The sequence below is a fragment of the Magnolia sinica genome, chromosome 14 (assembly GCF_029962835.1).
Source record: "Magnolia sinica isolate HGM2019 chromosome 14, MsV1, whole genome shotgun sequence".
In the NCBI taxonomy this organism is placed as follows: Eukaryota; Viridiplantae; Streptophyta; class Magnoliopsida; order Magnoliales; family Magnoliaceae; genus Magnolia; species Magnolia sinica.
The window spans coordinates 25,268,221-25,284,915 of NC_080586.1; the positions used below are offsets into that span (position 1 = coordinate 25,268,221).

The window sequence follows — 16,695 nt, forward strand, 5'->3', positions numbered from 1 at the left end:
CATGCATGCTTCCTTTTTGGTCATGGTCGATGCACACTGATGAATGGTGCAAGTTAAATTAGCAAGAGAAAAGGAAAAGATAAATCAACCATACTGGTCTCGGGAAGACTGAATTCACATACCGTTGATTGAATCCTCATTATGAATATAATCTAACATGGAAGATAGGTTGTTATGTTAGTTTATTGCACTGTTTATCTTTAAATATTTCTATTCTATAGGTGCTTATGAATATTAATTGTAGCTTTAGATTCAACAGCAGTTTTGAGAACACTTGTGTATGTTACTTTCCATGTCCAAATAAAAATGATGAACAAATCACCTGAAATTCCATTGGCTTTAGTATTGTATGAAATTGAAATTTGGTGAAGGAAATCCACCTCGTTTCATGAGCCACTTTAGTATTGTATGAAAGCAGAATTTGGTGGAGGAAATCCATCTCATTTCATGAGCTACTGAAAGCTATCTCATTTCTCCTCTATTGAGTAACATAAGGTCTCCATAGATCCTTCAAGCGCTGAGATCTACATCATCACAATTTGTTTTCATCACCTAGTCAAGTGATGTAGATGAAAATCTCTCTGCAAGAGTTCCGTGCAAAAACTCTTAAAACTAAAATTCATATGTATAATCAATAATAACAATAATAATAAAACTAGGATTCTAGCCCATGTCGACTAAATTGCCAAACCTTCTTATGTTTTACTTCCTGAACTACACTGTCCCGATCACTATTTTTACCAACCCAAATTTTGGTTCTATATTCTTAGTGTTGATTAATTTTTTTTGTAATTTTATATCTTTAATGTAGAGATTTATACTTTGATTTATGCAATAAATAGCACACATATAATATGATACCATGCATGCAGGGTCTATAACAATCACATTCATTTTCTCATATATATGGAACTGAATTGCATATACTTAGTGTATGTATTGTGGCGACCCACACGATCCTTCCTCTATCATACCATGTATTGGGAAAAGTACCATAGCACACACCCGCTCATGTACCACATAAGGGAGCAACCCACGATCACAGTAACCTTGATGCTAGCATAACTAAAAAAATAGAAAAACTTGTACAGCTCACCCAAATCCTAATCCTAATAAATAATAAAAATTGCAAAATGGTAAATGTAAAACCACAAGAAGCTACATTGTGAAATCAATAGCTTGTTTTAGACCACAAGAGACTACATCGTGGAAACTGTAACTATCATACTTCTCTGAGAATAACATGAATATATAAAAGAACTTGGAGATCGTGAGGAGATCTATAGGATGCGTAGGAGATCTTAACAGATACGCTTATTAACATGTATTAAAGATAATCTTAATCTAGGAAATCCCTTTAATCTACACTAACAAACCCCTTAAAGTCAAGGTGCTTTGAAAGAAGCAACTTGAGTTTGAAAAGTATGGTGAACATTTATTCAAAATCAAAAGAAAAATTCAATGGCAACATGGCACAAAGACAACAAGTAGTATGAGGCAAGCAGGCACTTTTGGCAACTTCTGGAATGTCAACCATTGACACTTCCAATGACTTATGAATGATCTAGTGGCACTTTCAGTGGTCAGGATTTCACCCTTCGCTTTTCCAGTGCATACACACTTCTGGTGGTTGGAAGTTCAACCGTTGCTCTTTTAGTGACTCTAGATATTTCAACAACAAAAATTGGTCCGGTCCATGCACCTAATACAACAACAAGTCCGATCTATACGCCCAACACAAAAATGAGCCTAGTTCATAATGCCTGACTAATGTTGTCAAATGGCATATGCCATCTTGAGCTAACTAGGGCGTCATGCATATATGGGATCGCATAATTGCAAGCAATCGCACAACCCCCTAAACACTTTTTTTAAAATCAGGAAAAAAAAAAAAAAAAAAACTGAAAAATTATGAAAAGTTATGTTAATTACTACAAATATTTGGAATTTTTTTACCTATTTCATTAATATTTTCATATTTTTGTTGTATTTATTACATTACATATATTAGACTATTAAACTATAATGAGTCAACTAACAAAGTAACAAGTACCCAAATGATACATATACTCAAAATTGAGGAAAAAAATAGAAATTTTATTGATGTAAAAATACATTATACAAATTCAAATTTTAAAAATTGAAAATACGATATGCTTCTACACATTGATTCCTAATCTATTGTGGCACATCTCCACCATCATTGGCATCATCATCAAAGTCATCTTTTTCTTCGATGTATACTTCATCTTCTTTTGTTTCTTCATCATCTGTTCCCATTAGATATTCACCCGCATCCAATAGTTGATCATCTTCTTCTTATTTCTCATGATCCCGTCTTCTTCTTGGCCTTGACTGTTACTAAGCCTCACTCGGTTTCTTGACCTTTGTCTTGAACTTTCTTTAAGTGCCGATCCAAATGCGGCATCTTCTACTTAAGCCCATGTTAGGTCCTCGCTTACAAACGCTCGGTCCTCTGTCTCTACAAGCTACTTACCATCTGCCTCCAAATCATCTAGACAAATAATGTCATAAAAATTAGGCTTTTCTCACCTATCTGGAAATCATTTCCACAACTTTTAGTTGTATTGGACAAAGATCTGGTTATTTAAAACAATTGCTTTTTTTGGTATGGATCTATGTAATTAGATTCTTTTAAATATTCACTCCAAATCCAACATTTGAATATATTCAAATTCAAAATCTTACTGCCTCAAAAGTACTCCAGTTGCGCTCGCAACCGCTTGCAGAACATGTGAGACTAAGAATTTTCATGGCCAACTTCTCAGTGCTAGATACTTCCTGTTTGGATCTACTTCATACATTCCCCACAATCAGTTGTTTAAATAACAATTAGAGTAAGTTAGATTTTGTAGTTAAAAAAAAAAAAAATTTGCTCTAAGTTAAAGTAAATCCCTTAGTTGTTTATTCTTGGTAATTTCATAATTCTATGTCAGATGATTGTCCCTTGAGAAAATCGCCACCTCTTCGAAGAGAAGTCCAAAAGCTAGGATATCCTATCATGTTCATCCTTATTTGAAACCATTCTTTCCAAAATGTTAAGAAATCCTTACCATATGTGTCACTTCTTCCTAACTCTGGTTAGCATGAGCAAAGGATACGACACGATTAAGGATGTAGGCAGCTGAATACAAAGAGTATAACATATGACTACCCTATATTTTACCGATTATATCTAATATAGGCCTATAATTGTGTTATTTATAATTAAAGTGTTCCATAATTTTTATCTAAGCATCTCCATCACATCATAAATGTATCCCATTGTTGGCTTCTCATCGCCATCCTCTAATCTAAACACACCCCTTAAGGGTTCTAAAGATTTTAATGCCTTTAGTACTTGTGTTCGGAATGATTGTGAAAAGATAGTTTGTTGAACTTTCATTCAGCCTTTTTTAACCGAGGCCCATTATTTCAATCGATCAACAGTACAAAGCTTCTAAGTCGATTTTTTTTTTTTTGGGAATACAACCCTTGTATTTAATTTTTTTTTAAATAAATAACTATTGCAAATCAGGTGACGGTTGGATGAAACAAATCACAACAAATGTGTTTTCTCATGTTATGAAGTAAAATGGTATGTTTATGCATGAACATAATTATTCTTCTAGCCCTAGCAATCATTTTAATATGTAACTACCTATATCTTTCAAAAAAAAAAACATTAATATATACAATGTGCCACGCATGGAGTCTAAAGTAAACGACGTTTCTTTTCAGTCTAAGGTAAACGACGCTTCTTTTCCATAAGAAGGTGATCGGAGGCTTCATAAGAGGATGCACAAAGTCCATATCAACAACATCAACATCAATATTTTCATGGGCATCTTGTTCCATAAATCTTTTCTAAGTATTGCATTGTCACGCGTTTTTTATCATGTTTGTCCATGTATTCTATACTTTTCTTTCGGATCTCCATAGTAACATTAGGATATGCTGTTATATTTAATCCTGGCATGTGTGCGAGGCGTTGCTTGTGCCGTCCAATGCCACCGATATTTATAAATGCACAAAGTTCACACAATACCGAGAACTTTTCAGTACCATTACGGTGGTGCCCATACTTCCAACCCGAGTCATTAGATTAGGGTTTCAAAGAACGAAATTGGACAGAAGAAATGATGAGAGTGACTTGGGGGGGGGGGGCGCTTGTAGCCTTGGAACTTGTAGGAGTTATAGCCTTGTAGTTGTAACTTGAAAGAGTGAGAGTCTTGATTCCTGATTCTCTAAACTGAAAGAGATTATGAGAGAAAAGAGTAAGAGGTTAAGAGTTAGGAGTCTTAAGACTTGAGAGAAAAAGAGAGACATTGTATGTTAAAGTGAGAGAGAGATGAAGAGAGCAATAGAGTGAGGAAAATGGGGGAGCAAAAGGGGAGAGAAATGGAAGAAAAATTAAGTCCCAATGGTCACAAATTTGTCTGTTGGGATAGTATGCCATCTCATAATCCTCTACATGATCGTATAATGCCCAATAGCTATAAAACGTGGCATATGCAGTCTGGCCTCCCAAAATGGCATATGCAATCGCATATTACAGCACTATGCTCAGCACAAACAAGTTTGGTCCAAAATACTTGTCAAAAGGCCTAGTACGGAGAAGATACATTGTTGAAGGTGATGCAACAAAGAAGATGTATAGAGAAGGCCGCCAAAAGTGTAGAAAATCAGGCACACCCAAGGAGCACCCAATGCAAAGGAAACTTAAAGAAAAGTATGGGTGGCAATGGGCGTGCACGGAAGTACAGTTCACTCATAGAGAGAGAGAGAGAGAGAGAGAGAGAGAGAGAGAGAGAGTGAGTGAGAGAGAGAGATGACTACCCTTTTTTCCCCTCTCTTTGGTTGGATTCGATACAGGATCAAAGAGTGGAGTCAAGAGAGAGAGAGAGAGAGAGAGAGAGAGAGATGACTACCCTTTTTTCCCCTCTCTTTGGTTGGATTCGATACAGGATCGAAGAGTGGAGTCAACTAGTCACAAATGGCAGTCGGAGAAGATGGGAACGACTACGTGATTCGGGGACACTTTTCAGATATCTTAACGTCCATTACAGGTTTGGGGATCGAACGAGCAGCCGATTGGTATTGCCGACCAAGTTGGGCAGTGAGGTGATTCCAAGAACAGGATGGCGGGGGTACTGTTTGTTGAGATCTGGTTGTGTACAAGTTGCGGCTGTAGTAGGATCGACTGAAAACGATGAATATGGGATTGCTGTGATGGGTTTGGACAATGACGATGGGTTCTGAAATTGACACCGGAGCCAGAGAAGATGCGATGCGAGCACCAGAAAAAAAATGGCGGACTGCAACGGCGTATTTGAAGGCAATTCCTTGCAAATCGGGCAGTAGCTGTACTGCGATGACCAGAGAATGAATGGAAAATGTGCCGAATTTGTTGGTGAACAGTGGAGATGACGCAGCAGGGGGTAGATGGGTTGGATTTGTTGCGTTTCTACAGGCTTGGAGAACGTTGGACGATAGTGGACGATTGGAGAAGATGATGCTTTGTGGATGGGTTTGGAGGGCATTGACAGGGAAGAAGAAGATATTGCAGTGGCAACGGTAGTGGCAGATCTGACAATGTTGTCGGAGACGTGGCTTCGAGTTGCAGCAATGGCGGGATCCAGGTGGGTAGCGGGCAGTGCTGCTACACGCGATGATGAAGATGGCAATAGGTTGTCAGGAGTTTCTGAAGCCTGATGGGATTGGGATTCGAGCATGCAGGTTACAGCAGAGCATACACCCCGATCCGGCGACGATGGAGAATCATGGGCCCTGGTGGTTGGACAATGTGCAACGGGAAGTTGCCCTCGAGTGGCAAGATGGCTGGAGAAGAAAAGGTGAAGAAAGAGGCGGGGTTCAGTGACAATAGTTGTGCGGCTGCCATAATGATGAGAAGGGAGAGAGAGAGAGAGATGAGAGCTAGGGTTTTACCTAGCTCTGATACCATGTTAAACCATAAGAAGCTACATTGTGGAAACATAACTTGTTCATTTAGACCACAAGACGACATCGTGAAAACTGTAACTTTTGTATTTCACTGAGAATAACATAGATCCTGGGGAGATCTAAACAGACATTGACAAATATAGAAGATAATCTTAATATAGGAAATCACCCTAATCTAATCTAACGATAAATATGTTCATAATTTCGTCATCAAACTTAGAACTATAAAAGTGATGTCGTAGAAATAACTGTACAAAATAAAGCTCTCGTTATGTTAGATAACCAACAACTACACTTTCATGAAAATCACACTCCTAAGGATGAAGTTCTGTAGTTCCAATCATCTATGCATCATCAGTGAAATCACCAGGAAAAGCCAACCATCTGAATTTCCTGGATAGACCATAGACAGTACAGTTGAATTGAATCATTCCGCACTCTTTCAATTTTCCATTCAACCGTTGATGCTTGTATGTTTTCTTGTATGCTGTGCTTCTCACACATGCTTGGTTGCCTTTCATTTCCCTTCACAATATCCTCTTGTTCAGTTTTTATTTTCCCTTGATAGCACCGGCGTCAGCTTGTTTAAAGTTTTCAAGGGACTATACTAAGGCCAAATGTTTAGCAACCCCTTCCCAAATAAAATTCTATTATTCATCAAAAGAAAAGAAATAGAAATAGAAAAATCCCCCCTTGGCATCTTCTACAACTCGTGGAGGATCACCATCAATCCCACAGTCCATGCTTTCTTGTGTAAAATTTTAATCTTGGTATTTGTCTTGGGAAATCTGTACCTCAGAAAAGTGTGAATTTTATCATGGCAAGGTCCATCCAACTAAATCTTTTCCTCTGTAGTGCTGATCGTATTTTTGGTAGCGTTGATCCTTCAACACCCAATCACATGGTGTTAGGCATTTGACCTGTTGAACATCTTTTTTTTTTTCTCAAAGGGCGGTTGAACATCTATTATATGTATTGGAAATAATATTGGAAACTGACCCCTGACATAACTGTTCAAAAAAAAAAAAAAAAAATCCCCCTGACAGTGACAAGGGTTATACTGTGGAAAACTTATAATGGCCATTTGTCAGATTCAATTTCCTCAATTAACATCGAATTACACAAACTTGATATCGCCAATCCATTTTTTAAGTATCCGCTTCAGGTACCAAGGAGACAGATCTAGTGTCAAAAGTGGGGGAAATTTTGTTAAAGATAATTGACATTGTTACTCCATGGGCTTTTTTGGCTTCTCATATCAATTGGCAGACTAATGGGGTTTTCGTCTGCCTAGCATGACTGCCCAACTGCTACACATTTCTTGATTCAAGACTTCATTCTGTTTCCATCTTGATTTTGCTACCATTGCCAATATAAGACGAAATTTGAAGGACATGCTGTTAGGATTAATGCATGCACCTATTAAAAAGATCCACAAGAATGATAATTTTCATCTAATTTTCCCAATGAGCATCAAGTTCCATGAACTTGATGTGCATTTCTTTATTCTAGAGGAAATGAAATCCACCTCCAAAGGAGGGGGAATTTTCTAGAAGATACCTGCATTCTTAGCAATGGGGCATTTTCTTGGCTGCCCACATCCATCGTAAGGCCAATAGGCTGCTTGCTAACAGTTTGTCTAATTTTCAGAACTATATTTTTCTTTTTCTATTTTCTTTTTCTTTTTCCTGTTTCCATTTTTGTTGCATTCTTCTTTACTGAAAACTATGGAAAGTGGGGAATTTGCTGAGAATGGCAAATACTCTTCTTTGGAATAGGAGGTCCAAGTGACATGTAGAGGTATCCCGTATCGGTATCGGTTGGCGTAACGGTGTCCTCCAAAACCGATACGGATACGGGGGCGTAACGGTGATACGGGGGCGTAACGGCCCGTAACGGCGCAAAATTTTTTTTTTGCCAAAAAAATATGAAAAAATATGGATTAAATCCAGAATATTCTAAGCATTCCAAATATGCATTCATTTATAATTTGGAACATGTTTATGGTGGTGTAACGGTCCACTCTTTGGTGAGAAGTTGTATCGGACTGTCTGATGAATTTATGAACCAGATAACCTGAATTTGATCATATATTTAATTTTCTAACTATCTACTATCAATGATAGATATATTAGAATGAATGTAAAATGAAAATATCTTACATCAGGTGTTTGCAATTATTTTTGAGGAATTTCTCGAACATACCTGTGGTCCTGTGCAGTGTGGTGCACCATGCACGTGACTGTGATAGTGTAATTCCTGTCTATGACCTGTCATCCATCCTCAAGTCAAGAATATTAAAAAAAATAATTAGTAGTGTCTGATATACTCCCATGCAACTTGATTAAGGATTACTTGATTGGTTGTCAGGGGAGCTATTTTAAATACAAGTTCGGCAGTGTCAAGTGTGTGCATGGCTTCTTGCAATAATACTGTTGTGAGCTGTCTGCTGCAACAAATACTTACCTTAACACAAATATATACTCACAAGTCACAATCACAAGTCACCACCAAAATGAAAATCTGCTTTTTTGTGGTTGCTCGACCTCCACATCATCGTCATCGTCACCATCGGGCTGAAGCTGTCCAATAGGTGTAGGTGCTGCATATCCATAATATCCAATGCCAAAAGGAAATACTAGATCAACGAAACCAGAGGATGACTGATCATGACTAGGCAACGACTCTGACCCGGAATAAAGATATCCACCAGTGCCCCGTCGAATAGCCATATTAGTGCCCATACTCAGGCTGTTGAGAATCTTAAGATTGAGAGTGCGTCTGCTGTGATGAGTAACTTGGATTTGGATCTGGATATCTATAATCATATGGATATTGATCGGGAGGGCTACTCCAACATGAATGTGATGGAACAGGCTCAGTATAACCATCATAATTCAATTCACCATAAGAATATCCATCATAATAACCAAGACCATGAGCTTGTTGATGTTCTGAACCTCTCGGACCCGGTGCACCACTAGATGTACCCACCTCCTGCTGGCTGTATCGTGACTCGGTACACTCATAAGTCCGACCTCGTGTACCACCTCGTCGATGTTCATCGATATCGTGATCTGTAGACGGCTGTATAGGGCGCTGAGCAACACCAGAAGTGCCAGCACCAGGGGCAAGGGGGTCATCGTCTTCATCCGACACGGTCACACTACCACTGCTCGTATTCTTTTGTTGATCTTAAGCCGTATCCGTACGTGGCATAAACGCTGCCCCTCTTACTGGGTCCAACACATCTGCACGACTCTCTTGTTGTGCTCTGCGTATTTTTGGGTCATCAATTTCCAATTCTTCACTATCCTCTTCAATTTGCTCTTCCCTTGTTTCCAACCAAGGTAGAAGTGGGTCATCCTCATCATAAATATTATCCAAGTTTATTGGACAGTAGTCTCTGTCATCAGCAGCTGTAATGCTCCTATGATGTCGTCGCATTCTTAGTTTTATATTGTAGTGCATGAAGACAAGTCTATCTAATGTTCTAGTCTGCAATCTATTCCTATTCTTTGAATGAATGAGCGCAAAACAACTCCAATTCCTTTCGCAGCTAGAGGAAGATGTTGTCTGGCTCAAAACTTTTACTGCAATTTTTTGGAGAGCCTTCGTACTCTCTCCGAAATTAATCCACCATTCGGCCGGTTGCAATCTAGATACGCGGTGCAAGAGCATCTCCAAAGCTACCAAGGCGATTTCCAAATGTATCTAATTCATTTAATGCATTTATTTGCAGATCTAAGTCAGGCTCTAATCTCTTTATCACATTTTTTAGCCCGACACGAACTTCATCATCCGCAACAAATGATTGGGCATATCTATACCTAGGATTTAGGTAGTAACTTGCTGCATGAAGATCGTGATGGAGTTGGTTTGTCCATCTCTTGTCGATCATCTTCCAATAAGTCTGCCAACTTCTACAATCACGTTGAATTGCAAGCTTTACCTTATCCATGGCATCATATATGAAGCCCATGGTAGGTGCTTCATCGGATTCAACAAGACGGAGTACCCTCATTAGTGGCTCCATCACCTTTAGGATCGCCTTGACCTTCTTCCAATATTTGTTGTCCCGTATGGTGTTCACAACTTCGACCGGTATTTCTGATGTCTTCTTCCCATGTTTTGTGTTGAGCCATTCTCGGGAAGCGAACATCTCACTCAACTCTTCTCTATGCTGGAATAAACTCTCTAATGCTATAAAGTTTGTTGCGAATCTAGTCGCCGCAGGCCTCAACAACTCTCGTCCTTTCGTAAACTTTCTCATTATTGCAACTACTTGATTATGGTTGTAAATAAACGTCGTCACTTCCTTGCCCTTTCAACCATTTCCTTAACATTCTTCTTCTTCCCAATATCTTCCAATATAAGATCAATACAATGGGCGGCACATGGGATGACCAAAAAAGATGTTTTCTCTTATCCATCAACATATGTCCCGCAAGCTTATATGTTGCTTCATTATCTGTCATAATCTGCACTATATTCTCCTCTCCAATCTCGTCCACAACTTTATCCATTAGTTCATTAATATAAGTAGAATTTTTTGTTGCCTCTGAGGCATCAATTGACTTGTGGTATATAGTTCCTAAGTGGCGGTACACTATGAAGTTGATCATGCTGCGTCTGGTTGGGCCAGTCCAACCATCACACATGATTGTGCATCCTCCGGCTTGCCATACCAGGTTTAAAGGTAGCCACGTATGCTTTCACATCCGCATACTCTGCATCTGTCCATTTCCCCTAATCTCCTTAGCCGTGGGAGCTTTTATTCCTTCACTTTCTTTGCTGCATCAATTACCACCTGCCAATATGGAGAATTGGCTGCGTTAGGAGGTATGTTGGCATGTATAAATAACTTTGCTGCTGCTCTACCTAATTTCTCAACGGAAGTTCTACTCCACATTTGTTTTATCTTCTTTTGTTTAGTTGATTCTTTCCTAAATAGGATTGGATCAATAGAGGGTCTCTTAGGCTCATTTACTTCTTCATCCAAACGTATAGGGGCATCATGTGAAGATGTCTGTCGTCGGCTCCCAAACATACGTCGTAACCCACCAAACCGACCCCCCCCACTCCCATCCCCACCCCCACCTGCAGAAGCAGTTGCACTTCCAGTTGCACTCCCACTCCCACTCCTCCCCCTGTATCACGCACTGACCCATGCGTGCCAAACATGCGGCGACGTTCTTCCTCTTCACGAGCTAGACGCAAGCTCTCTCTCCTAGCTAAAGTAAGTTCTCGATCTGAATCTTCGTCAGAATCAATAATATCTTCATCACGAATGCCCATATATTCAGGACCAAACACTTCATGTCGAGCTGCATCCAAAATATCATCTTTCTTCTTTTGTACAGCAGTACGTTTACCCTTCGACTCATCCAGACTAGCTTACATTAAAAGTATTATCTCTTTCGGTACTCTACTACATGGCGCAACTTGACCCTTGCGATGTGCCAAATGTTGTTTGAGACGGGTAATTCCACCAGTCACTAGTCTATCACAATACTTACACTTCATTTGGTGCCTAGTACCACCAACCCTCTCACAATGTTGCCATTCAATATCATCACTTACTTGTTGTTGGCCAGACCCAAACATTTCTTTAGGTTTAGGTAGATACTAGATAATTAGATATGAGTATGAGTGTATGACCTATGTTAATAAAGATGATTTTATCTTCTAATTAAACCCTAAGAAGCTCCAAGGCAAAACCTGTCCAATATAAGCAAATAAAAACATAAAGTCACTAATTCGAAAATAGAAAAAAATTATAAAATGACACCCCAAATCTGTAAAATGCACATTAACATATTCTACCATGATTAACACATCATATGGCATGATTAAAACAGTAATACAACCATTAAAAATTGATTTTTCGAATTTAAAAAAAAGGGGCAAAATTCATGCGTAAATAGAAAAAATATTTAAAAAATATAAAATGGGACCCCAAATCTGTAAAATGCACATTAACATGTTCTACTATGATTAACACATCATATGGAGTGATTAAAACAGCAAAACAATCATTAAAAATTGATTTTTCGAATTTTAAAAAAAAGGGGCAAAATTCATGCGTAAATAGAAAAAAATATTTTAAAAATATAAAATGGGACCCCAAATCTGTAAAATGCACATTAACATGTTCTACTATGATTAACACATCATATGGAGTGATTAAAACAGCAAAACAATCATTAAAAATTGATTTTTCGAATTTTAAAAAAAAGGGGCAAAATTCATGCGTAAATAGAAAAAAATATTTAAACAATATAAAATGGGACCCCAAATCTGTAAAATGCACATTAACATGTTCTACTATGATTAACACATCATATGGAGTGATTAAAACAGCAAAACAATCATTAAAAATTGATTTTTCGAATTTAAAAAAAAAGGGGCAAAATTCATGCGTAAATAGAAAAAAATATTTAAAAAATATAAAATGGGACCCCAAATCTGTAAAATGCACATTAACATGTTCTACTATGATTAACACATCATATGGAGTGATTAAAACAGCAAAACAATCATTAAAAATTGATTTTTTGAATTTAAAAAAAAAGGGGCAAAATTCATGCGTAAATAGAAAAAATATTAAAAAAATATTAAATGGCACCCCAAATCTGTAAAATGGATATTAACATGTTCTACTATGATTAACACATCATATGAGATAATTAAAACAGCAAAACATATTAAAAAAGTATAAATACCTATTTTTGATAAATTTATGAAAAATGGCCCACCAAGCTTTGATTCAACAAAATCCGCCAATATAATGTGTTTTTTACTCAAATATCCAGCCAAGGTTGGTCGAAATTAGCAGTAGAAGGAGTGAGAAGGAGTTTGGAAGCAAGAAGTTTCGAAAAAACATCAAAAACGGACCTTAAAATGCAAAAAAAAATGGCCGTTTTTCGACCGTTACGGGGCTGACCGTTACGGGTGACCGTTACGCCCGTATCGGCCGTTACGCCCGTATCGGGCCCGTATCGGCCGATACGGGTACAAAAATTGGTATCGGCCGATACGGCCCCGAATCGGGTAACGGTGCGTACCGCTACCGTTACGTATCGGCCGTATCGGCCGATACGTAACCGATTTGGCATTCCTTGCTCAGTCTAGTATTTATTTCCAGCTGGAGAGAGGAAGTATTAGAGAAACACACCTTCGATGAATGAAAGATTTGACGGATGATACAATTCTATTTTGCGAGGCAGAAGTAGAAAAGGTGGACAAATTAAGGAAGATTGTTGCTTGTTTTGAAGTTGTCTCTGGTTGAGGGTGAATATAAGGAAATGTGAATTGTTGGGGATACATTTATGATTTATCTAAAGAAGAGGTGGGAGATCTGGAGAGTATTTTTAGGTGTCGGACGGGGTCTTGTCCTTGTACCTATTTAGTCTTACCACTATGCATAAGAAAACCGGTGAAGAACTTGTGGAATAAGTTGGTAGAAAGATTTGAAATGAAGCTTTCAGTTTGGAAAAGGAGGTACGTGTTGAAGAAAAATCTCATGGCAGAAAAGTGTCCCCAATGATGCATTCTTTCTCTAGCTGGATCAATGATTAGGAACTCATCAATCTTCCTCTTCTCGGCTCCAGATTCACTTGGACCAATGGTAGAATGAATCCCTCTCATTCTAGATTGGACAGATTCTTAGTCTATTCGGATTGGCTGGAATGGTCCCCTTTCGTCTCTCAGACCGTTCTTCCGAGAACAACTTCAGATCACAGACCGGTAATTTTGTCGTCTGATGAGTATAATTGGGGTCTGAAACCTTTCAGATTCAAATCCTCCTGGTTAAATATTAATGGCTTTTTTCAGTTGGTATCAGATTGGTGGGGTGGTTTTCATGTTGCAGGATTCGCAGGATATAGACTATGTAGCAAATTCAGAATGCTGAAGGACAAGCTAAGGCAGTGGAATCAGGAAGTTTTCTCCAAAAGGGATTCGGAAGCGGAATCGATTATGGCAGAATTGCAAGCGATAGATGTTGGAGCTGAAGATGGCATCATGTCGATTGAGATCCTATCCAAAAGAATCCAGCTCATCCAGTCTTTGTCTGCCAGGGTGCTTGATAATGAAATCGCTTGGAAACAAAGATCTCGTGCCAAGTGGCTTAAGGAGGGGGATAAAAACACGAAATATTTCCATAGTATAGCCAGCATGCATGCTAGAAAAAACAGAATCAGCAGTATCATAGTCAATGGCCGTCATATCGAAGACAAAGATGAAATTGCAGAGGAAGCTATAGCACATTCAGCTTCTTGCTTAGTGAAGATCGATGGGATAGACCGCGTCTGGACCACCTTCCGATGGATTGTCTGCTAATTGAAGATGCTAATGCCTTAGAAGCCCCGTTTACTGTGGAAGAAGTGAGGCTGGCTGTGGACTCCTTAGGTAGTGATAAGGCTCCAGGCCCTGATGGTTTCCCTATTTGCTTCTATATCTCTTTCTGGGAGGTGATCAAAGAAGATGTTATGCTCTTCTTCAACGAGTTTCATGAAAGGGGAAGATTATCTAAAGGCTTGGGGGCCTCCTTTATTGCGCTAATCCCTAAAGTCTCGGGTGCAAGTTCTTTCAAAGATTTCAGACCTATAAGCCTGTTAGGGGGTCCATATAAAATTTTGGCGAAAGTCATGCCGCTTGAAGATGGTCATTGGGAAGATTATATCCGGTCACCAGAGTGCATTTATTCCAAGGATACAGATTATCGACTGTGTGCTTATTGCTAATGAATGTTTGGATTCTAGTCATAAAGATGGTTCGAAGTCTATTTTTTGTAAACTGGATATTAAAAAGGCTTACGACCAGGTGGACTGGAATTTTCTTCAATACATGATGAGGCGTATGGGTTTTGGAGAAATGACGAGGGTGGATTTGAGAATGCTTAGGGTCAGCCCATTTCTCCATCCTCCTTAATGGGACCCCGAAAGGCTTTTTTAGGAGTTCCAGAGGCATCCGCCAAGGGGACCCACTGTCCCCCTTCCTCTTTCTCATAGTGGGAGAAGCCCTTTCCAGAATGATTCAGTCAGGTCAAGAGGCAGGCATTTTAGGCGGCATTAGAATGAGAGGAACATCTACTCCGATCTCTCGTATCCAGTACACTGATGACACTCTGATTTTTAGCGAAGCAGACCCTGTCAAGGTTGGTAACTTGCGCACCACGATTCATTGTTTCGAGGCAATGTCGGGATTAAGGATCAATTTGGCAAAATCTAAGATGTTTGGGGTTAATTTGAAGGAAGAGGAGGTTAGCGTGTTTGCTAATTCTTTTGGGTGCTCCTCGATTTCGCTTTTGGTGTCCTTTGTTGGTCTCCCGTTATGTTTGGGCTTGCCTCCTAAATCCCTTTGGGATAAGGTTATTAATAGGTTCAAAAGCTACCTGGCCAAATGGAAATGTAGATATCTTTCTTTGGGAGGCCGCCTCACTCTTATTAAGGTAGCTTTCTCAAACCTACCTTTATATTTCATGTCCCTATTCAGATGCCCAACCTCATTTTTGTCTAAGTTAGAAAGATTAAGACGAGACTTCCTTTGACATGGCAAGGAAGAGAAAAAGAAGTTCCACCTTGTTTAATGGCATCAAGTTTGCAAGCAGTTCAAAGAAGGTGGAGCGGGGATTAAAGATCTCAAGAGGATGAATATGGCTCTCCTAGGGAAATGGATTTGGAGACTTGGGACCGAGGACGATAGTCTTTGGAATAAGATTATCAAAGGGAAATACAGCAGGTCTATCGGTGGTTGGTGGACCAAGGATTCTTCTCGCTGTAGGGCCTCGGCCCTTTGGAAGGGGATCTTATCTTTGAAGAAGGATGTGCTCAAAGGAATCGGTTTCGTCCTAGGTAAAAGAGACAATATCCGGTTTTGGGAAGATATATGGGTGGGAGATGTGCCTTTGAAAGATGACTTCCCAAATATTTTCCGTCTTGCCTCCAACCTTGCTATCCATGTTGCTAACTGTTTCTCTATCTCGGCTAACAAAATTGAGTGGAATGTGGCCTATAGGAGGAATCTTCATGATTGGGAGGTCGAAGAGTACGTGGGCCTCCTTGAGCATATTTACAGGGGCATGCCAGACATCCATAGCCCAGACAAATTATACTGGAAAGCGGATAAATCCAGCAAGTTCAGTTAAATCACTATATGCCTTGTTGGGCCACGAGCTGCCCTCAATTGATGATCATCCGTCTTTCCAATTTTGGAAATACTCGGTCCCCCCAAAACATGTTGCCTTTGTTTGGTTGGTGGTGATCAAGAGGATTCTCACGATGGATAACTTGAGAAAAAAGGGGATGCCCATAGTTAATGTCTGCCTCTGCTATATGAAGAACGAAGAATCTATCGATCATCTGCTTCTTTTTTGTCCTTTTATCACTCGGATTTGGTTAGAATTCCTCAATTGCTTCAATATAAAGTGGTGTTTCCCTGGTTCGATGAGTCTTCTCCCTAAAGCCTGGCATGGGGTTAGATTGGGCAAGCATAAGACGCGCTTGTGGAGAATGGCAATCATTGCTATATGGTGGTCGGTCTGGGAAGAAAGAAGCGGTAGATGCTTCAAGGACATTTCAAACTCGGAAGCGGTTATCGCTAGTAAGGCTAAGCGGCTAATGATCGAATGGGCTGTTTATGTAGTGGGCCTTAAGGAATGTGATTTTCTTTTTCTTGGAGTCTAGTAGTGATTGCCTCCTCGCCAATCTCTCCTCTCCTCTGCTTTGT

The 16,695-nt window shown here is 39.3% G+C and overlaps 1 protein-coding gene across 1 annotated transcript; it reads left to right on the plus strand.

The window, feature by feature from the left end:
* The first annotated feature begins 14,998 nt into the window (after nt 1-14,998).
* Nucleotides 14,999-16,114, plus strand: LOC131224925 (uncharacterized). Its single transcript, XM_058220364.1, has 2 exons — nt 14,999-15,418; nt 15,578-16,114. Exons 1-2 carry the CDS (start codon nt 14,999-15,001, stop codon nt 16,112-16,114), a joined length of 957 nt encoding a protein of 318 aa, XP_058076347.1.
* The last annotated feature ends 581 nt before the right edge of the window (nt 16,115-16,695 follow it).